This window comes from Antedon bifida, chromosome 6, assembly GCF_963402885.1.
Source record: "Antedon bifida chromosome 6, ecAntBifi1.1, whole genome shotgun sequence".
NCBI lineage: Eukaryota > Metazoa > Echinodermata > Crinoidea > Comatulida > Antedonidae > Antedon > Antedon bifida.
The window spans coordinates 10,667,119-10,690,270 of record NC_136231.1 but is presented as its reverse complement, the minus strand read 5'-3'; the positions used below and the strand labels follow the sequence as shown (position 1 = coordinate 10,690,270).

The window sequence follows — 23,152 nt, the reverse complement described above, 5'->3', positions numbered from 1 at the left end:
ATGCAAATTACAGAAAAAGTACTAAAATAAAACTTGTGTTAACATTACTAAGTACCTATCAGATTTTCATTTTCGCTGACACCTTGAATGCAGAATACTAAATTTCACTTTACATAAATAAATGTCATCTTATTCAGTGAATGTTTTGGCAAAAATAAAAATAGAAACACACAAATCCCAAATTTTTACCTTGTGGTTAGTATTTTACTAATGAAAAAAGAATTGTTGTGATCCTGTTTCAAATTCAATTTACTACAAAATTTTGATAAAAAATATGTCAAATCATAAATAACTGAACAATTACATTGGCTAGAATTAGAGCTAGAACATTGCAAAATAAGAATTTTAAACTGGAAAACAATATATGTTCCTTGAGTTTCAAACCTTCATTATAATACATACAATAACATGGTGAAAAGCCTTTGGTGGCTGCACAACACGATTTATTACAACTTACTCATTCTGTTCAGTAGCTACCTGTTGTAAAAGTTCTTCAAATCTTGCCTTGGTTGAGCTTGACATTTTTTTTGTTACTCTTGGTTGGTGTTGTAATTCTGCTGCGTAATAAAAAAAATGAGGAATGCTAATATTTAAAACAAAATAGTGTTCGTAAATGTACCAAACGGCCACAGTTTCGGGATTAATGTATCGTGATGTAATGTAAAATCCTGTGTGAAGTGTGATGCCACACTGACAATGACATTATAAAGGGAAAACCCTGATATGCACTGAATTTTTGTTGTTGAGCCAGTGGGTAAGCCGAAATAACCAAATGGCGGAGAGTCTGTCACGCATTTCAAAAATCTCTCAGGTTGATAAGTAGCCTAGCTAGGCCAATGCGTTAACATTAACAGTATTATATTGTAATGTAAACCTCCTGAAATTGTTAACGTTTGCAGTAGCGACAGCAGGCATCCTAGTTTAGGCCATCGATTGGGTTTAATGTCGTATACATTATAATGTTTGTTTATCCTATTATATACATAAATTGTGTTTTATTTTTTACAGGTTTCAATGAAATTTGCTTTTTGAAAATCACTAAAAACAAAATTAGTTCTTTGTTTTGAAAGTTTCTAAAAAGATCTCCACTGATTTAAAGTTTTGAAAATGTTTAGTTACCAGTTACTATTATGTATATTAAAACCACAATTACGAATCTTTCTATGATACCTACATGTGGTTTCCAGCTAATTTTTGCTTTAGTGCCATAGTTTTAGGATAATATAATAATAAATGTATAAATGATAATATTTAGATCTTAGGCCTAATGTATAGATTAGTTACAAACAGCGTTGTAAAATGTAAGATGAGTAGTCTATTGTTATTTAATACTATTATGGTTATGATCGCATTTCAAAATGAAGAAATAAAAAATACTGATATGATTGTTTTACATGCAGGTATTTTAGTAAAATTAATAAGAGACGCCATATTTTGACCATGAAAAAAACATTGTACATATTAATCCGGGAGCCATGAAGATTTGTTTAGCATTGCGAGTACAAAAGGTCTGAAGCATAGAATATGTACCTGTACCTGTACCATCTCCAGGTTCAAAATACCCCAAAATTTTAATTAATTAGCATAATCGAGTACATAAATGAAACCACTGCTAAAATTTTTATTTTTAGAGTCTAATTGAAGATCCATCATTATTAAGTGTCAACTCCTGTACCTAGTCCTCTTAAAAAAGCCACTAATTAGTGCTAATATTAGCCTTTTAATTAGCATGGTCGGGTACATCGATGAAACCTTTGACAATACAATAAGTACGTTTACCCAACAGAGAAAACGTAATTCTTAAGTGCCAAATCCTGTACCATGACCCCTTAGGAAAGGGTCAAAGGTCAATGTATGTCCCACCCGGACTTAATTAAAATAAGGAGTACACATGTGAAACCAATGCTAAAATGTTTATTTTTAGAATTGAGAAGATCTATCATTCTTGAGTATCAACAACTGTACCTAATCTGCTTAAGAAAGTAATTAGTGGTAATTAACATTTTAATAATTAGCATGATTAAGTCCATCGATAAAAACCTTAGAAAGTACAATAAGTATGTTTAACCAACTGAGAAAACGTAAAGTGCCAAATCCTGTACCATGACCCCTTAAGAAAGGGTCATATAGGTTAATGTATTTCCCACCTGAACTTTAATTAGCAGTGAGTACATGGGTTCCTTTTGCCACCCGGCCTTTCGCCACCTGCCTATTTCCAGCCCGGCCAATTACCACCATTTTACCACCCGGCCTTTTGTCACCTGGGCTTTTGCCACCCGGTCTTTTGCCACCCAGCATTTTGTCTTCTGATCTGAGAGTGTCATTTGCACTTCTTAATTAGGCCTGTTGTCTCAATTCAAGATTAAAATGTGTAAATCATTTATTAATCATTTAATAAATTGCTTTTGTATGGTATAGACCCAGATGTTTAAAGTTTTAGGGCTATTTTTTGATAATTCGTTTTTATCTAAATGAGAAGTGCGAACAAAATGTGAAACCAATGCTAAAATGTTTATATTTAGATACAACTGAAGATCAATCACCTGTAGGCCTACCTATTCCGCTTATTAAGAAAACCACTATAATAATAATGTAAAATATGAATGGACGAATACGAAATCCCAAAAAGATGAAGATCTTGTGGCAGCTGGCATTGAATGGTGTTATTGGTAGCAAAAAGGTTGCTAAGATGACATGTGAAAAAAAACCAAATATACCTTGATGGTAAAAGAATTACGCCCGTATTCTTAAACCGGACTTTAGTCGTAGTTCGAAGTTCGACTTGAAAAAGTCGTAGTTCGAGCTATTACTTCAAATTCGATTCAAAAACAAAGTAGTTGAAGTTTGCAGTTCGACTTAATGAAGTCGAGCTTTTAGTTGAGTTGCACACGTCTGGGTAACAAAGGCTATACATTGGCCAATGACAAGAGACTATTTGAGAAGCAGACAATATTTTGCGCATTGATATCACTTTCCATTTTCTTACAAAACCTTTTACGCATCAGGACATGAAAAATAATTTTAATCGTTAATTATTAGAACAAGATCAGTATTAATTTAACAGTGAAGTACTTTTGATTAACAACAAACAAAATCTTTGAAATATATTTAGGAACCATGGCGGTACGGTAACTTTCATATTTTCTAGGCCTCCAACAAAGTATGATCGCGACGAACCACGCACTTCATAGCGTGACAAGAAAGCGCTAGGCCCCCTAAACATTCCATCGCGTGGTGAATTTCCGCATCTCCTATTGTCGCTATGGCGTGACGTAGTTCAAGTCGGACTTGCGCGAAGAAAATAATGTAATTTGTATACGGTTGTAAATAAAGATGATTTTCATTATTATAACATATACCAATGTATATTTAATTAAGCTAATATAAAAATAGATATTTCATTCTTCAATATCTGGTCAATATAACAACTCAATGACTGCTACGTTTTTTTGTAAACATCGTTTAAAAACCATTTAGTCGACCATTTAGCCTGCCCCCTCCAGGACTAAAAAAATCGATCAAAATCCGTCTCGATTTAGTCGAGGTTGGCCTGAATTAGTCGGCGATTTAGTTGAAGTTCGGTTTATAAATTAAGATGACGTCATTTTTTAAGTTTTAGCTCGAACTACGACTAAAGTCCAGTTTAAGAATACGAGCGTTAATGTCCGAATAAGGAAGGATGAGTTAAGGATAATGGGTTCTGAGAATACTACAGTAGAGGGGGAGGAAGAAAGATAGCCTAGATAGGATTCCAAGACACACTTTGTTCTCATTTTCTTAGAGAGCTTCCATGATGAGAGGATGGCATTAATGAAATGAATGAATCAATGAAATGTAATAGATTTAACTGATGGGATTTCATGGGTTTCAATAATGATTTTAAGTATGGACAAATTGTTCTCATTTTCTTAGAGAGTTTCCATGATGAGAGGCTGTCATTAATGAAATGAATGAATCAATGAAATGTAATAGATTTAACTTAACATACTTATTGTATTGCCGAAGGTTCTAATGTATATAATGAAAATAAATCAGAAATTAATAGTTAAAATAGTTTATTTAGTAATATAGTATAGACGTTCTTTCTATGCCTACAATGCAAGTGGATATACCACAGAGTACATGTTTTAAGGTAGGCCTATTATAAAATATGTTGATTGAGGGAAGATGAATCTACAATGGGCTATTAAAAGGCTATTACAAAATTATAAATAATTGATTATTAGGCCTATAATATAGCATAATAGCATGTTAAGATATGCATCACACCTTTTTGAAATTGTAAACTAGGCTCTAGGATATCCCTCGCATGCCTCGCACTTTGGAAATGATAAAATGATGCCTCGCATACCTCGCACTTTGTCAAACTTACCCTAAAATTACTACTAGTCTGCCCAAGGGCCAAGGCGGTAGCGGGACGATTCGGCCCTGAGACGGCCAGCCCGGATTCATCTATCTAAAACTAGGCCAGCTAGCAAGGGATCCCTAGCAAGGCTTAGGCCTAGCTAGGATACAATAGGCCTACTGGGTGCTGGTCAACCCGTACCCAAACCAACCCGCACCCATGCCAACTCGTACCCAACTTGGCTAACCCGTACCCAAATAATTGGTCAACTCGTACCCACTTTGGCTAACCCGTACCCAAACCAACACGTACCCATGCCAACTCGTACCTAAATATTTGGCTTACTCGTACCCAAGTATTTGGCTTACTCGTACCCATTATTTGGCTTACTCGTACCCATTATTTGGCTTACCCGTACCCATTTTTGGCTTACTCGTACCTATTATTTGGCCTACTCGTACCCAATTTGAATAATTACTTGTAATGATTTGATCGGCGCAAAACTAGTGGTATGCTTTTGCCGTATGAATATTTTTATATTTAAATTGTTTTTTTTATTTTACAGGTCTCGGTGAAATGTGTGCTAATAAAAATGACCATTGATTTGATTGTAGACTTCGTTTAATTAGGCATATATTTGTTAACATTTATTTAAATGTAGTATAATAGTTTTATAAACTTTAAAAAAGTATGTTTGACGTGTCTTTTTTATTTACGTAAGAGAACATTAATTAATTTAAAAAATTTTGACTGTTGTATAGTTAGTATTACAATTCAATTAAGCCCAGGTAAAGTACCAACAATGTATAATTTTATACTCAATTTTTATTCTTTTTTTTTATTCTTTTATTTTATTCTAATTATCTTCCCCGATTACATTCGATCAAGTAATTATTATTTCTATTGTATTGGTATATTTAAAATTTGTTGAATTAACAACGCCCTGATTTAAGCAAAAAGCCTGCAGGGCCGGCTATGGGGTCGAATTACTCGTAGATTTCGTGTTACGTGTTTTTGCTGACCGGGATTAACCTTTTATTATAAAAAAGACGCATTTATAGGGCCGGCGTCAAAGAGACGACTCAGTAATGATGTATGATCGTTTTCCATATATTTTATTTATTAATAATTCAGTGAAATGATCATATACACGTACTGTCGTACTGTAAGGCAATTATTAAACATTTTGGCAGATTTTCTTCTATAACAGCTACGTGTTTTTGCTGAATGGGGATTCCTCTTTAATATTAAAAAAAACGCATTTGTACGGGTCCATTTGTAGTGTGTCCAAAATAGACAACGCAATGTGGCGTATGATCGTTTTCTATTTATTTTTTTTCTTAAATAATTCAGTAAAATTATCTGTTTGTTTACGGTAATTAAACATTTTTGGTAGATGTTTCCTCAATAACTTACAGCTACGTGTTTTTGCTGACGAGGGATTCCCTTTTTAAAAAAAAATACGCACTCTATAATGTGTCAAATAAGACAAATGAATGAACTCAATCGTTTTTCCATGGCAACGGATGTCGTCTTATTTACTAAAATAATATAAACGTTCTGAAGGCCTACCTACACGTGTCTGAGTACTTACGTATCTGTCAGCGATAAGATGATTTTTTTAAGTTTTAGTAGTATTTATTTCGGTTTTTAGTCATAATAATAGTTAATACAGTAATAATCATTATAAAATAAAAACGTAATAACAGCAAATGTCATCGTTTGTAATTAAATGTTAAATTATTGGAGGTTACCTTTATTATTACTCTCACATCCGTCATTGTATACTAGATAAACGGCAATAATCTAATCTACTACTAAATGCTCATAGCAGCAATGAGGCTGGTATCCACTTAAATAGTTTTGTGATTTTAAAATACGAGTGACTACTTAAAAATGTATTAAATATTTTCGAAATGTAAAAACAGTTTAATATTTTCCAAAACTTGCAAAACAAAACAACAAAAACCATTCGTTTTAAAACGATTTTCAAAAAGCACATTACTTCATTATCTGTAAAATAAAAAATACAAATTATGTATAAAAGATATTCATGTTTACTTTTAATAATTCAAGTTTTCATCATCACAGACTAGTGGGTATTTCAATTTCCGTGTACTACTATTCGTAGAAAATAATAGATTAATAACTCATAAATGAAAAAAAATAGAATGCAGCACAGCCGACCACTGACATCTTCCACAGAGCCATATAAAACAGCGCCCTCAAGTATTAACTTGACCAAATATGACATACGCAAATACGATGAAAGCTGTGGTTTTTTCGTACGAGTCTGTACATATTATTATACTTTTTAGGTCAATAGTTTTTGCCATTATAATATCGAACATATGATTGGTATCTAAAAATTTAATAAAACTGGGTTTAAATGTAATATAAATATACTTTAAATAGCATTAAACTTGGGTACGGGCCAGCCAATGATGGGTACGGGTCAGCCAAAATTTTGGGTACGGGTCAGCCAAAATTTTGGGTACGAGTAAGCCAAAATTTGGGTACGAGTTGGGGGGTACGAGTTGGCATGGGTACGGGTTGACCTGTATTCGGGTCCTCCTAAATACCAAGACCTACCAAGACCTACCAAGAACTACCAAGACCTACCAAGAACTACCAAGACCTGTCAATTTAAAGTGTTAATTTAACGAAATATGATATATATAGACTTTTAATAGCATTTCCAACAATAAAACCTCAATTTTAGCGCTATATAGACACCAAAAATGTTAAATAATCGACAAGCTTCGCGTTCGCGAAACGAACTGAGTTGATGCATACATTGCGTCACAAATGTCCGTATTGCGTCAACTAGTATGACCTACCAAGAACTACCAAGACCTGTCAATTTAAAGTGTTATTTTAACGAAATATGATATATATAGACTTCTAATAGCATTTCCAACAATTAAACCTCAATTTCAGCGCGATATAGACACCAAAAATGTTACGAAAATGTTAAATAATCGACAAACTTCGTGAAATGAACTGAGTTGTTGATGCATACATTGCGTCACAAATTAATGTCCGTATTGCGTCAACTAGTATGGCTCACTGACACTCGACGCAGTTCTCCTGTCATAGGCCTACTGGGTCGTAGGCCTACATTTAACATTTTTGGTGTCTATATCGCGCTACAATTGAGGTTTTATTGTTTGAAAAGCTATTAGAAGTCTATATATATCATATTTCGTTAAATTAACACTTTAAATTGACAGGTCTTGGTAGGTCTTGGTAGGTCTTGGTAGGTCTTGGTAGGTCTTGGTATTTAGGAGGACCCCTGTATTCGGCCTACTTACTATTATTAGGCCTAGGCCTAACCTACTACAAACAACTACTAGGCTAGGCCTAGCTAGAAACAATAACTATCAGTATCATCGACCTTAATTACATTAATTACATCCTGCATATAGAATATTTATTAATTATCCTAGATAAAAGAAGCAAAATATACACACCTCATAACTTATATTACTCAATTTACTAACAATTTGAACTAGGCTAGGCCTATCTTTTTTCGCCGAAAAAGAATTTAAAATTGTTTATGTTGTCATGAGGAGGGCGCTGTAGAATGGCTCTGTGCAGAGCCATATATATAAAGAGTTACGACATCGGATTATAGTCACGTGATATGCAGATCAATTTGTGTCAAACTTGTCTCCGTTAATGCATGTAAAGTATAGGAGCAAGAAAATACTTTAAACTTTTTCTTATATTTAAAAAAATGTAATTGCACATTTTACGGTGAAATATCGATGTGCACAGCGTACAGAAGTACTTGCGACAAAGAATATTGCGCGCGCGTGCGCTAGTACATTATAAAGTTCGATTGATTGATTTTGGAACGAAACATCCCATAACTACGTCCTATTAATAACAATTATGTAATATTTTCATTTCATAATGCATGCTTTGATGACTAAATAAAATAATAAAGTGTCGTGGATATATTTGTTAATATATTGAATAGGGTATGAACAATATTAAAATAATAAAGGCAAATTATTACAAATGAAATGATGAACGAGTCTCTGAAAGTTTGTGTCAAAAACACACAGAGAGCCATATACTGTATAAAAAGAGGAGTGAATTTGTGTGTTTTTTGTATTGGTTCATGCTTTGATGTATCCTGACTTGCATGTAGGCCCTAGCATTTATTCTTTTGTTATTATAGACACAATATATATATGTTGCCAAATTAATACCATTAATAAAATTAATTACTAAAATAAAAACGGAATATAAGCGTTATTTCATAGACAAAAAAATCTAAAAATAATGCATGAACTATAGGAAAACGCTATACAAAAGAGACGCGCGCGCCGTCAGCGTGCGAATTCTTTGACACAAAAATGGCTTCTAATTTTCAATGTCGTAACTCTTTATATATGGCTCTGGCTCTGTGCAGAGCCATATATATAAAGAGTTACGACATTGGATTATAGTCACGTGATATGCAGATCAATTTGTGTCAAACTTGTCTCCGTTAATGCATGTAAAGTATAGGAGCAAGAAAATACTTTAAACTTTTTCTTATATTTAAAAAAATGTAATTGCACATTTTACGGTGAAATATCGATGTGCACAGCGTACAGAAGTACTTGCGGCAAAGAATATTGCGCGCGCGTGCGCTAGTACATTATAAAGTTCGATTGATTGATTTTGGAACGAAACATCCCATAACTACGTCCTATTAATAACAATTATGTAATATTTTCAATTTATAATGCATGCTTTGATGACTAAATAAAATAATGAAGTGTCGTGGATATATTTGTTAATATATTGAATAGGGTATGAACAATATTAAAATAATAAAGGCAAATTATTACAAATGAAATGATGAACGAGTCTCTGAAAGTTTGTGTCAAAAACACACAGAGAGCCATATACTGTATAAAAAGAGGGGTGAATTTGTGTGTTTTTTGTATTGGTTCATGCTTTGATGTATCCTGACTTGCATGTAGGCCCTAGCATTTATTCTTTTGTTATTATAGATACAATATATTTATGTTACCAAATTAATACCATTAATAAAATTAATTACTAAAATAAAAACGGAATATAAGCTTTATTTCATAGACAAAAAAATCTAAAAATAATGCATGAACTATAGGAAAACGCTATACAAAAGAGACGCGCGCGCCCTCAGCGTGCGAATTCTTTGACACAAAAATGGCTTCTAATTTTCAATGTCGTAACTCTTTATATATAATGGCTCTGGCTCTGTGCAGAGCCATATATAGAGTGTAACACTGGCTATACCATTTTACTGTGGGTAATTGCGGTCAAATTTGTAATAAATATTGAAAAACTGCAGTCTCACTTAGGCTAAAGGAAATACTTACCCTTAACATTTAAGAATTCCCTTAACAAAGGGAAACACTTAAGGGGTATTCACAAATGAGTTAAGGGATTCACTTACCTAAGGAAAACACTTATTAAAAATGTCGGTTTTAATTCAATTTAAGTTTCATCTTACTCAATGACAGATTTTCATCTTTTTAACATGCTCTTTACAGCTCTGTTTATATTTCTTATATTGGAACCAAATTAAAGTCCAAAGTTAAATATGCAATTTCTGTTATTTTTAGGGCGAGTTTATTTTGTTGTACTTTAAGTATTTAATTGTTGTAATAACCAATTTAACTATGACCACCATACTTACCAACCTGAGAGATTTAAAATGCGGGCAGACTATTTTTGGGGTGAGGGGCGGGGGCGTGATCGGACACGAAGTATTTTTAGCCCCCACCCCTCGTGGCGGCACAGCTGCGACGGAAACAAATTTAGTTCACTGGCACTGATCCTAGATGGACGGAAATATTACTCTCGCACGTAAAATTCATGATGAATGGCACCTCTTGTATTCTGGTACGGTAAACGATGCAACTATTATTAGATTGTATGTTATTCTTTTTTTGTTAATCTGTAATTTAACGTTTTTCATGCTGATTCTTGAATTTATTCTATTAAAAAAAAAATATTGAAGGGTAAAAATTGAACTGATCCACCAACCAATGGCAAGAAAATTGGGTTTACCTTTTAAACGCACACATCATGTCATGTGTAATTGCGATCGTGACTAACGTATGGTTATCGGCCCATCCTCGTCACGGCGAGCGACCACGGAAAAATTAATTTTCCCCAGATATTTTATTGATGTGTGGTGTTATATGAATACTCGCATAGTGTTCTATACTTTTAAAATATACCAATTAATTTGAATGCATTTTCCTCTCAATGATAACGCATTGAATATAGGCCTACTTATGTGTTCAAAGACGTGTTTCATTAAAAATCACTTGAAATGCGGGACCGCGTCCCGAACGATGCGAGACGATTGGTAACTATATGATGGACCACATAAATGTTTGTTGGAATTAATGGTATCGGAAATTACAAAGCCTTTGAATAATATATAGGCCTAATGTACCTTATAGCGCCAAACCAAAAATTTGGTGCTGAGAGATTTTTTTGTTTAGAATGGATCGTTGACCGGAAAACTGAGAATTCAATCATAGAATTGCATAACTGTAGTAGGACGTAGTTATGGGATGTTTCGTTCCAAAATCAATCAATCGAACTTTATAATGTACTAGCGCATATTCTTTGCCGCAAGTACTTCTGTACGCTGTGCACGTCGATATTTCACTGTAAAATGTGCAATTACATTTTTTTAAATATAAGTTGAAAGTATTTTGTTGCTCCTATATTTTAAATGCATTAACGGAGACAAGTTTGACACAATTTGATCTGCATATCACGTGGCTTAAAGCTGGTTTCCATAAAATCGCTACATCGTGTCGCCGACTGCTGCTGTCGCCGACAGAGCGTAGCGATTCTATGGAAACTAGAATTTTTGGGGGATCTAGTACGCGAGCGCTAAATATTCTTTGGTACACGCGTATACGATTCATCGCCGACAAAATCGATACGGGTTGGGTAGGTTTGGCCAGTATGCGTACCTTTTTATGGCCAGCGGGCGTCCCGGATATTGCGCAATATGGCCAGCGGGCGTCCAATTATTGCGCAATATTTTTTCAATGGCAGCGTCCGCTCCGTGCGTGAGATACGTACAATGCGACAGAGGGCGCTATATACATTATTAATTTTATATAATTATACAGCATTTGCAAGTAGGGCAAGCCTGAACTGAGGCCTCTTAAAGCCTATCTTCTGTTCAGAGCAGGCTAGCCTAAGTTAAACTGATTTAATAAATTATACTACTGTATTTTAGGGCCTAATTAATAAAAATAATTCTTAACTTCCTTGCTTATGCCTACTTAAACTATTATAATGTCAATCAAAAAACATTTTAAATGAAAGTTCACATTTAATTTTTTTCATATTTTTTTTTCTGATGAATAATAATTAATATTAATAATAATTAATTAATAATAAATGTAAATCATATTATATAATAAGGCCTATATAATATGGTGAATTATAAACATCACAGGGACAAAACAAATTCTAAACCAGACACAGACAATAAATGCAAGAGGAAGTAAAAATCAAACAATTGTTGGGGAAAAACGTATAAATGATATTATTTTAACTATCACAAAGTAACACAAAAGAAACACAACAAAGACTATATTACATTCAAAGATTTGTTCAAATATTAATTTTTATTTTAACATTTATATACAGTAGGCCAACGAATTGATGAAAAGATCACAGTAGCAGTTCAATTATTTAATTATTGTATTTTATCCATGATGTATACAGTATTTAACCTACATAAAAATTATTAAAGAAAATTTTGCCAGATTAAGAATAATTAATTTTTAATTTTTGATTCCATTAAAAAAAACTTGCTGTATACAAAAAACACATTTAGAATTCCAAGATTAATTACATGGTGATTTTCTGGTTATACAATATACCACAGTATTTATCAAAGGTGCTGTGTGAGAATAAAGTAAGATCAATAAAAAATATGTAAAAGGTTATAAAAGTATAAATATTTTAGGTAACAGATAAATGTAAAAATTAAATACATACTATAAAATGGCTTAAAGATGAAGAAAATAAATACGTAGAAATGTATTAGCTATACCATTAACACCATATTAGTAAAAGATAATGTAAATTACAAGAGGCAAAGAAATCAAACACCATAAGTATTCTTTAAATAAAAAGATACATTAAGTGGATTTGGTATAAATTATTGTTAATAATTAAAATGGTTTATCATTTATAAGTCAATGAAAAATTGTCAAAAAAAATTATAATTATGCAGTAAAAATATTCATTAAGAAAATGATAAAACCTTTATAGGTTACAATTATGTTATGTGCTAATAAAAGTGGCCCTACTAAAGAGAGAAAAATACGGAGGCTAAAATGCAAAGGCTATAATGTGATAAATTGTGATATTAAAAATATGAAAACATGTTTTACAAAAAGAATTACAAACAGAAAATGGTAACAAGTTCCAAGAGGGGCTTGAAAAGAGAAGGCACGTTGACCATATGTTTTGGTTTTGTGCTGAAGATATAGAAATGTCAATAGATGTTTAGAAGATGAACGAAGCTGATGCAGAGGGAGTGTGCTTACAAAACTATAGGCCTACTGTATTAGTTTGCTGATACCTAAAAATGCAGCAATCAATCATTGAACTGACTTGAACAAAGGTACTGATCTCTTAGTAATCTAGGGTTGTCTACCCAATTTGTAATTGTGCATTACAATCACATGACTTTTGATTACAGGAATTTTCTCATGAATGGAAACTTTAATTATGAATGATTGTTTGTATAGTTGGTACTTTAATGCACTTGTGTTGTGTGTGACACAACATTAATTACAATTTCAAAGACAAAAAGTATATCCTTTATGGAACTTCCATAAAGTGACCATTGTAGCCATGGACTATGGCTTAAGTCACTTTCAACATTATTACAGATGAAAGCAGGCTGGTGGAGAATAGACAACGTTAGATGCAAACTCCCAACCATGAGATTAAAAGTCTGAGCAATCACTGCTGCACCATTTCACCTTTCCCAGACACAGTGTTGTTCATGCTATAGATACCATCATTTTGCTTTTAAATATCTGTAAAACTGTTTTTAGTACAATGATGCTAATAGATTTGGGACAAAATATCCATCCAAAAGAATTGTACTTCTTACTAGCAAATAAAAGAAGCACAAATTGTTTTTTTGTTGAAGTGGTACAGTACCTATGTATACAATTTGTTGTCAACAATTGCTGCTTGGCTAGTAGGTATTAACAACCAAACCTGGTAGAGCTTTAAAAAGTAGTATTCACACTGTTTCAATTTGCCTACATTACAGATTAGATTAGACATTTTTAGGGACAGTTTTTGAAATTAACTAGCTACTGTAGGCCTATCACTGATTTCACATAAAAAGAATTACATTTGAATATACTTGTGATTCAATGCACAAGCTTAATTCTCTAATTCTTTTTTTTTTTTGGTTAAGTTAGGCCTACAACACATTTACAGATGGGTATTTGTAGAAGTAGTGTATTAGGGGAGATATGATGTGCAACATTTTTGTTCCCAAAACTCTACTAACAAATATCAACCTAACAAATTACTTTCAAAAATAATTTTATTTACTACAATCATTTTGTTTTTGATGAATTACGCTACATTCACTCACTTTACAGAACGAATGATTTGAAATGTATCATTTACAGTATTGAACAGCGCTGGCTTCCATTCCATGAAACTGTTATGAATGTAGTTTTAATTATAATAATTAGTCTTTTTAAAAATTACTAAACACAATCAATTTTTTTTTTTACTGCAATCAATTTTTTATATCCTGGTCCAGTTCTGCTCTGCATGGGAATTGATGAATTAAACTCAAACTGACACTGCCACATAATTAGTCTTTTTTTTTATTGCTAAACACAATTAACTTTTTATTTACTGCAACCAATTTTTTATATCCTGGTCCAGTTCTGCTCTGCATGGGAATTGATGAATTAAACTCAAACCGTCACTACCACATAATTAGTCTTTTTCTTTGATAACTAAACACAATCAACTTTTTATTTACTGCAATCAATTTTTTATATCCTGGTCCAGCTCTGCTCTGCATGGGAATTGATGAATTAAACTCAAACCGTCACTACCACATAATTAGTCTTTTTCTTTGATAACTAAACACAATCAACTTTTTATTTACTGCAATCAATTTTTTATATCCTGGTCCAGTTCTGCTCTGCATGGGAATTGATGAATTAAACTCAAACTGTCACTGCCACATAATTAGTCTTTTTCTTTGATAACTAAACACAATCAACTTTTTATTTACTGCAATCAATTTTTTATATCCTGGTCCAGTTCTGCTCTGCATGGGAATTGATGAATTAAACTCAAACTGTCACTGCCACATAATTAGTCTTTTTCTTTGATAACTAAACACAATCAACTTTTTTTTTTACTGCAATCAATTTTTTATATCCTGGTCCAGTTCTGCTCTGCATGGAAATTGATGAATTAAACTCAAACCGACACTGCCACATAATTACTCTTTTTTTTTATTGCTAAACACAATTAACTTTTTTTTTTACTGCAATCAATTTTTTATATCCTGGTACAGTTCTGCAGTTCTGCTCTGCATGGGAATTGATGAATTAAACTCAAACCGTCACTGCCACATAATTAGTCTTTTTCTTTGATAACTAAACACAATCAACTTTTTATTTACTGCAATCAATTTTTTATATCCTGGTCCAGTTCTGCTCTGCATGGAAATTGATGAATTAAACTCAAACCGACACTGCCACATAATTACTCTTTTTTTTTATTGCTAAACACAATTAACTTTTTTTTTTACTGCAATCAATTTTTTATATCCTGGTACAGTTCTGCAGTTCTGCTCTGCATGGGAATTGATAAATTAAACTCAAACCGTCACTGCCACATAATTAGTCTTTTTCTTTGATAACTAAACATAATCAACTTTTTATTTACTGCAATCAATTTTTTATATCCTGGTCCAGTTCTGCTCTGCATGGGAATTGATGAATTAAACTCAAACTGTCACTGCCACATAATTAGTCTTTTTCTTTGATAACTAAACACAATCAACTTTTTATTTACTGCAATCAATTTTTTATATCCTGGTCCAGCTCTGCTCTGCATGGGAATTGATGAATTAAACTCAAACCGTCACTACCACATAATTAGTCTTTTTCTTTGATAACTAAACACAATCAACTTTTTATTTACTGCAATCAATTTTTTATATCCTGGTCCAGTTCTGCTCTGCATGGGAATTGATGAATTAAACTTCGTGAGGTGGTTGTGAGGTGGTTTCCCGAATGATCGTAAAATCAAAACGGTACTGGGTATGACCAACTAGCATTATTGTCACCGACTAGTCATCCATTCATAGAAGTACTGATGTAGTAGCCTACCTGTACGGTGACCATAGAATGTGACCCGAGGCATGACTAACTACGACTTTTAGTTGATAGAAGATTGAAAAAATTGTTAAGAAGAGTTGTACTGTATGTGGATGTTTAATGAAATTATGTCAATAATGTTTACACACTAGGCATATAAATAGTAATGTTTGTTAGTAAAAATAATTTTGAGTTAATGAAAATAAGATATCAGGAAGAAAAGCAAAGAGACTATGGAGCGGCTATTCCTGAATATACAATACTAAGTATCGTAGATTTAAATTATAAATTTTAGGCGATCTTGTCAAAGGTCAAGCGCCTATAGCCTGGTCCCGTCACTGACTTACAGTATCACAGTTTTGAGTATCACAACTTGGAATAATTAACACTGTGGAGAACAAAAAAGAATATAATTAATTCAAATATGCCTGTATAAAAGTAAATAAATGTGTTTTATTGATTTTTTTTATCAAATTACTTTTTCATTTATAACCAGAAATTACAACATTACATAAAACAAAATACTGCGTAACATATAACAAACACAGTATATCAACATAAAACAAATCCACAATTAGGAAAGCATTTATAACATTTACTATTTTTTTAGTAATCAATAAGTAATCAGGTTAATATAAATGGACAATCAATAAATTCAACACAAAAAATAACACCGAGCCTAAACCCAGAAACAGCGCAAACAATTTTACCTCAAATCCTTACTATTTACAAGAGGTTATTAACTTTTTTAATATAATGCATTTTACAATCTTACCGCAACTCTATCAAACCTTTAAATTAAAAGGGAAAAAAATGTAATATTACTCTTTTTTGACCATCAATTCTTTTCATGGCAACGGTCAAATTTGTGTTTTTGACAAATTTTGTCCTTTTTTAAGGTTTTTTAAAATGGATATTGGTACTACTTTGATGAACGATATTTTTGTTTTGCTCATTTAATTATAAAAAATAATTAGTGTATGCATAATAACAATGCATTGTGTACCTGTTTCATAATTTTTTTTATATTTTTGATTTTATACTTTGGGAGATACCATTTATTTAAAAAGGGGTGTTTTTCACTTTTTTTAAATTGTTAAATGCAACTAAACTTTACTTCACCATAACACCCAAAGTGGTGTATTTTTTTAGCTGATTTATTAGAAATAGGTTGTTCTAAGGTTTAATAATTGATTTCTAAAATAAAATACTGGGGTAATTTAAAAATCTACAAGCAGTGTTGCGAGAAACATAGGCATTTTTATTTTTAAAAAAACATGGTATATTAGTAAAAACATTTTATTTTCTTTGATTATTTGATTTGAAACTCTTTGGTCAGAAAAATGTTTAATGTTTTATATAGTTCTAGTTGTGTTGTAAGAAAAAAATAATGTAATTCCCAGTTTTAATGTCATTTTATAGGTTATATCCTCTGGAAATTTGAATAAATTATCAGATCGTTGTGAATTTTAATCTTTGCAACAGATTACTCCTCTCTTATTTTGAAGCTCCTCTTTCATTTTTTTACTTCTTTTATTTGCTAACCTAAGCAGATCCCACATGCCCATCCACCACCACTTTCGACTACCACCAACCCCCCCCCCCCCCTCCCTACCCCGACAATAACCACAAAAAGATAAACTGCAACACTTTGGTCGATCATCCACTATAGAGTGTCAAATGCATGCATTCAAGCACCACCCACACTGCCGCTACCATCGCCCAACCAATAGACGGATTCAAACTCCTCCATCCCACCCCCTCCCCCTTTCTCAAAGCCCCCACCCACCCCAAGTTAAAAATTGCAATGCAAAAGATAGGACAAAAAGTTAAGTTTTTAGACCCTCGCCTCCAACCCCCTTACTATTTCAAACTCCTGGATCCACCACTTTCCCCTCCCCAAAGTTGAACCAATCAAAAGTCAATGATATACTCAGGTATGTTAATGCTACATAACAAATATTGAAGCCCTGATGTGAAATTTCATTTCATTTAAGGTCAGCATGTAAAATATCACACTTTATATTAAATATTGGTTTTAAATTCTATATTTTTTTTACTGTGATGGTTTTGGATTCAGTATTAATTATTAATTAATAATTATCTGATAATTATTTAATTTCCCTTAGTTATGCATAGCAACAGTTACTATGGTAACTAAAATTGAGATATTCTTTAGATTTTTCATACTTATCTTATACAAATTTAAATTTGTAGATTATTAGCAGGCATGCCTTATTTACATTTTCAAATTACCGTTTCACAAGGTCATATTCATAAGGACTTTCTTCTGTGATTATTTTTATTCATGAAAACCCCATATTTTATTTACAGCGGGCACCTCCCGTAAGCGGCCACCTCCCTTAACGGACGCAATTTGAAAAGCCTGTTTGTTCTTCCTATCTAATTAGTACATTCGGTACCTACCGTAAGCGGCCACCTCCCGTAAGCAGCTGCGGGCACCTTTTTATACTAAAAATGAGATTTTTTGTATGATAAATGACCTCCCGTAAGCGGCCACCCGAAAAATGTGATACTTATTGCATGGACCTATGAATTAGAGGTCCATGTTTATTGTATTTCTTTTTATCTTTATTTCGAAGTGTTTTAAAAACATTACTGTGAAGAGATGAGAAAACTACACAGATTTTGACCGACCATTTTTCATATGATAAAAGCTTTTAAAATTTGTCTGAAAATGCTAAAAAATACTAAACCACCTGATTATAAATAATAATACAATTAGCTGGAAAATTGAGAGGCTCTTTTCATGTATCGTGTATAGCCATAATACGTGATTTTGGCCCTTTATCGGCAGAACCTCCCGTAAGGGGTCACCGCCCGTAAGAGGCCACTTTTCCTTAGTTACGCATAGAAACAGGTTCTAAGATAACATAAATAATACATTTTGACATAATTTGACCCAACAAATGACCCTTTCACAAAGTCAGACATTTTCTGGGATTCAGTAGGTAAGTAAATTTGAGAAAAAGTAGTAAAGCTATGTAATCAATTGTTTGTAGTCATGAAACCCCATATTAAAAATATTGTACTTAGTTACGTATAGAAACAGTTGCTACAGTACACTATAGGTAAAATGTCATTTGACCTCAATATGTAAAGTATAATTTTTTTTTGTATGAAAACTCCATATTTTATTTAAAAAAAATTATCCTTAGTTACGTAAAAAGGTTTAAGATAACACTAAAGGTCAATTTTTTACCTTTATTCAGATTTGTCAAGACTTTCTTTCTGAGATTATTAGGATTCAGTATTGAAAGTAAATTTGGCAAAAAGTAGAAATGTAAAACTATGTAGAAAAAATGTTTTGTATTTATGAAAAACCCCTTATTTTTTAATATTTTCGCATAGAAACAGTTACTATGGTAAAATGTTGACCTCATTTGACCTCAAAATGAATGAATTTACAAGGTCAAGTTTGTCATCACTTTAAGATTATTAGAATGCAGTAGAAGTAAAATTGAGAAAAATTACAAATGCAATAAATTCTTTGTATTCATAAAAACGCCATTTTTTACAGTTTTTTTTAAATTACTTTCCTTAGTTACACATAGAAATGGTTGCTAAGGTAACACTATAGGTAAAAAATGAAAATTGTTGAGAATTTTTTATGAACTATCTTGTAAATTTTGATCAAACATTAATAGTTGTAGTAAAGTGGGGACCTGTCCTGTTTTGCATTCTGACCCCTTTTGACCTCAAATGACCTTTGACCTTTACAAGGTCAGATTTTTTGCGAGGTCTTTCTGTATCTCTTTACACAAAATAGATGTAAAAATTATAAAAACCATTGACGCAATTATTTCAAAGTTTAACGTTATTTTCCATCAACTAAATACAGTATTTCAATGCAAAATACTGTTTTTCTGGCAATTAATTGAAATAAACCTGGCAACACATTCTCCTATTTTATCTAAACTATTCGTATGACTCTAGTAGCATTATGACAAGCCACATATACATTTTATTATTGTATTAGCCATATTTAAATTGTGTTGCATGTGTTTTGTTTGTTGATATTTTGTTTGTATTTTTTTGAATTTTTCGTATTTTCCTGGCAACAAAAAACCTATGTACGAAATTTACCCCAGTGTTTTTTTCGTGATTATTGTTGACAAACCTATTGACTATCAAATTACAAAAGTTCATTGATATAAAAACACCACTTTGGAAGTTATAGGTACGTTTATGAGGTATACTTTTATAAAAAAATCTTTTTTTAAAAACACCCCTTTTTAAAATAATGGTATCAACCAAACTCCATTTTGTAAATTTTTTTTTTCTACATTAAATGGAACTCAATACATGTTGTTTACACTGCTATAAACAAAAACTGTATACTGTAAGTATTTTTGGTTAAAATAAGTATACAAGTTTGTACTTTTTCACTATAGGAAATATGTGAAAAATGGCAAAAACATCAAAATTTGGATAATTGACCGTTGTCATGACAACGGAGGCTAAAAATTAAAAAGAATGTTGTAGATATGCTTTTTATTGAAATGTCTATTCATGGTAAAAATTTGAGCGAAATCCATTTTTTTACATCTGCCACCAAATCTTTGATTTTTACAGACAATGGCTCTTAATACAGTAGTAACAATAATAATTATACTGACAATTACTGTAGTTGTAGACAACCCTTAGAATAGACAGGATTACAATTGTTTTCATAATCATGGACCTAAGCCTAAATACTAATAAAGCTAGCTATGAGATAGGCCTTTCTAGATATGGCCTAGCCAGTCTAGTATTGTAGGCCTAGCTGGCCTACTAGTATATTAGGTTTAGTACTGTAGGCCTGGCTTACTAACTATTAATTATTAGGTTAGTACTGTAGGCCTAGCCTACTACTACTACTAGTTACTACTAGCTAGGCAAACTAGGCATAGGCTAGACTATAGCCTAGCTGTCAAGAGAGCTATGCCTTTCCCTAGCCTCTTAATTAAGAAGGGCCTCTCTTTTTAGTATAGTACTAAACTATATGGTATGGCAGACTTTTTTAAAAATAGGCCTAAGCCTAGCTAGGCCTAAATAGGGCTAGCCTAACCTAGCTAGCTAGCTAGAGGTCTACTACTACTATCTAGGTAGCTAGGCCCAGCCTATATATTATTATAATACTAATAGTAATACTGGCCTAGTTAGGCTATTCTAGCTAGGCCTAAGGAAGCTAGTAAATCCTAGGCCTCAGGCCTCCTACGAGCTAGCCTAGTCCTCCTACCTCTAGGCTAGTCCAGATAGGCCATACCCTAGCCACACACACAGAGAGAGTGGTAGTCTTATTTTAGATAGGCCTACTATAGGCTAGGCCTAATAATAATATAAATAATGCACTAGCCTAGCCTGGCCTTAATTAGGCTACAAATAGTACGGGCTAGCTAGGCCTAGCCTATCTAGCCTATACCCTCTGGGGCGGATCCAGACATTTTTGAGAGGGGGGGTCCGCCGATAAAGAGGGCACATCAGATATTGAGTATTTGAGCCACAGCCCCCCCATGGTGGGGGTTGTGGCGAATTTTGTTACAGGACACACTTAGATGGCCGGAAATGGCACTCTCGCACGCAAAATCCTAGTCTGGGCTCCAGACGGAGTTTTGTAAAAATATAAATATTTTTGCACATATGGCGTTTCATACGTGTATTACTTGAGTTTGGATACTCCGTCTGGGGAAACACGCATAAGTCACGTGGTTTGACACCAAGAATTCTTGGTGCATAAATTATCCAGTTGACTAGTTTCAGCCGCATGCCATTGGCTACTCACTCGTACGTTGTTTTAATATTCATATTTCAGAATTTCAAAGACTCAACATCTAAGACGATGCGCATGCGCTATGTTACGTTTAGACAATGTGTACTTGGTTGGGTACATTGATGAAAGTTTCTGAAGGCTAGAAATGATTTTATATGCCTAGTAGTCTGGTAAACATTTGATGAGATTTTTCTCAAGAACATGAAAACTCGTCTTGATATGATAGGCTAGCTTCTCCGCCAAATCAAACTTTGAATGGATCATTTATTATGCGGAGACAATTTGATTTAATTCCCACCCAGACCCTGTCCTGTTCTGTGTGGTGGTGTAGCCCTGTTGTGTGCCGGTCGGTAGTGGTATATGTACCTTATTGGCGTTTTATTTGGCAGGTCATACGTACGAGTTGAGTAGCCCTACGAAGGAGGCCTAGGCCAGGACTAAACAATTAATAAACAAAACAACTTGGCAACACGATTTTATATTTCAACAGTTGTTCAGTCTTGATCGTACATTCAGCACTGTACGTACGTACTCGATCTTTTTCATTTTGAAACAAAATGATCATTGGTTGATTCGAAATCCATATTTACATACCGCCCGCCCCATATAGCCAAATACGGTATGATAACCTACGTCATTCTTATCGGATGTTTGCGGTCTGCAAATCGATTTCTATACGTGTTTCACAAGTCTGTATTTTCAGACAAAAATCGAAATAAAAACAAATAAATAAAAAAGAAAGACAATAAATACAGACTTGGGGCAAGTCTAGCAAAATCCATGATAAATGGCACCTTTCTAGTTCGCCGGAAATGACACTTATTAGCAGGGTATAACGATGCAAAATTAAAAGTTGTTATTTTTCAACCAATTTAAACATTATCTGTTGGTATTTTGTTTCAATATTCCAATAAAGAAAGAATTACGAAAATCTGACTTGTAGTTTTCGAAATATAGGGTCTAAAACATTGCCGAAAATGATCGTTTTTAGCCACGAACGTTGTAAACAAATTGCGCCATTTTTCGCTAAAATAATTACATATAATTACGTTTTATAGTAATTTCTTTTATATATCAACATTGGAAATATCAATAAAATATGTTATTAAATGTTTATAAAATATATAGAGTTGTTTATTTAACGGAATTCGTACAAATTCATTGCTCTAAATTTGTGTAGTACCGTTTAGTACAGAGAGATCACGTGACTTCTTGGTACACGCGAGAGAAAACATTCCGCTCTGTGGGTGATTCGCGTCCACCAATCAAATAGCCAGAATCCAAAATCATTCAACCGTGAGCTCTGCCGATCGCGGGAAAGCTCAGTTTTGATTGGCTTACGATGACATCATATCACAAAATGGTGGTTTTGTAGTTGAGCCTCACGTAATTTTCACAAATATTGTTTCAAAAATGAAATAAATGAACCTTCTTTATGGTATGTGTGATTTTTCTTTAAAAGATTTGAATAATAAAGGTTTCATATCGAGAAAAAAACAATTTTTTTGGCACTTATAATAAATATTTCTCAGAGAAAAAAGCACATGGCTTCAACTTGTAGAACTATATTATCTTGGCATAGGAAGACAAACAAATCCCAGGTCATGAGAGGCTCAACTACAAAAA

General features: G+C 32.9%; 2 protein-coding genes across 6 annotated transcripts in view; one reads left to right on the top strand and one right to left on the bottom strand.

Annotated features, from left to right (window-relative positions):
* LOC144845542 (jouberin-like) overlaps positions 1 to 7,917 on the bottom strand; it is a 59,697-nt gene extending 51,780 nt beyond the window's left edge. For 3 of the 5 annotated variants that reach the window (XM_078702939.1, XM_078702941.1, XM_078702942.1), the window contains exons 1-2: positions 7,819 to 7,917; positions 458 to 557 (exon numbers count right to left, since the gene is read on the bottom strand). In XM_078702939.1, coding sequence (XP_078559065.1) covers positions 458 to 522 — 65 coding nt within the window. In that variant the 5' untranslated portion in view covers positions 523 to 557; positions 7,819 to 7,917. The remainder of the gene's footprint in view (positions 1 to 457; positions 558 to 7,818) is intronic. The other 2 variants (XM_078702940.1, XM_078702943.1) reach the window with 1 other exon arrangement.
* LOC144845548 (peroxisomal multifunctional enzyme type 2-like) overlaps positions 1 to 23,152 on the top strand; it is a 254,730-nt gene that overhangs the window by 46,896 nt on the left and 184,682 nt on the right. The window lies entirely within an intron of this gene.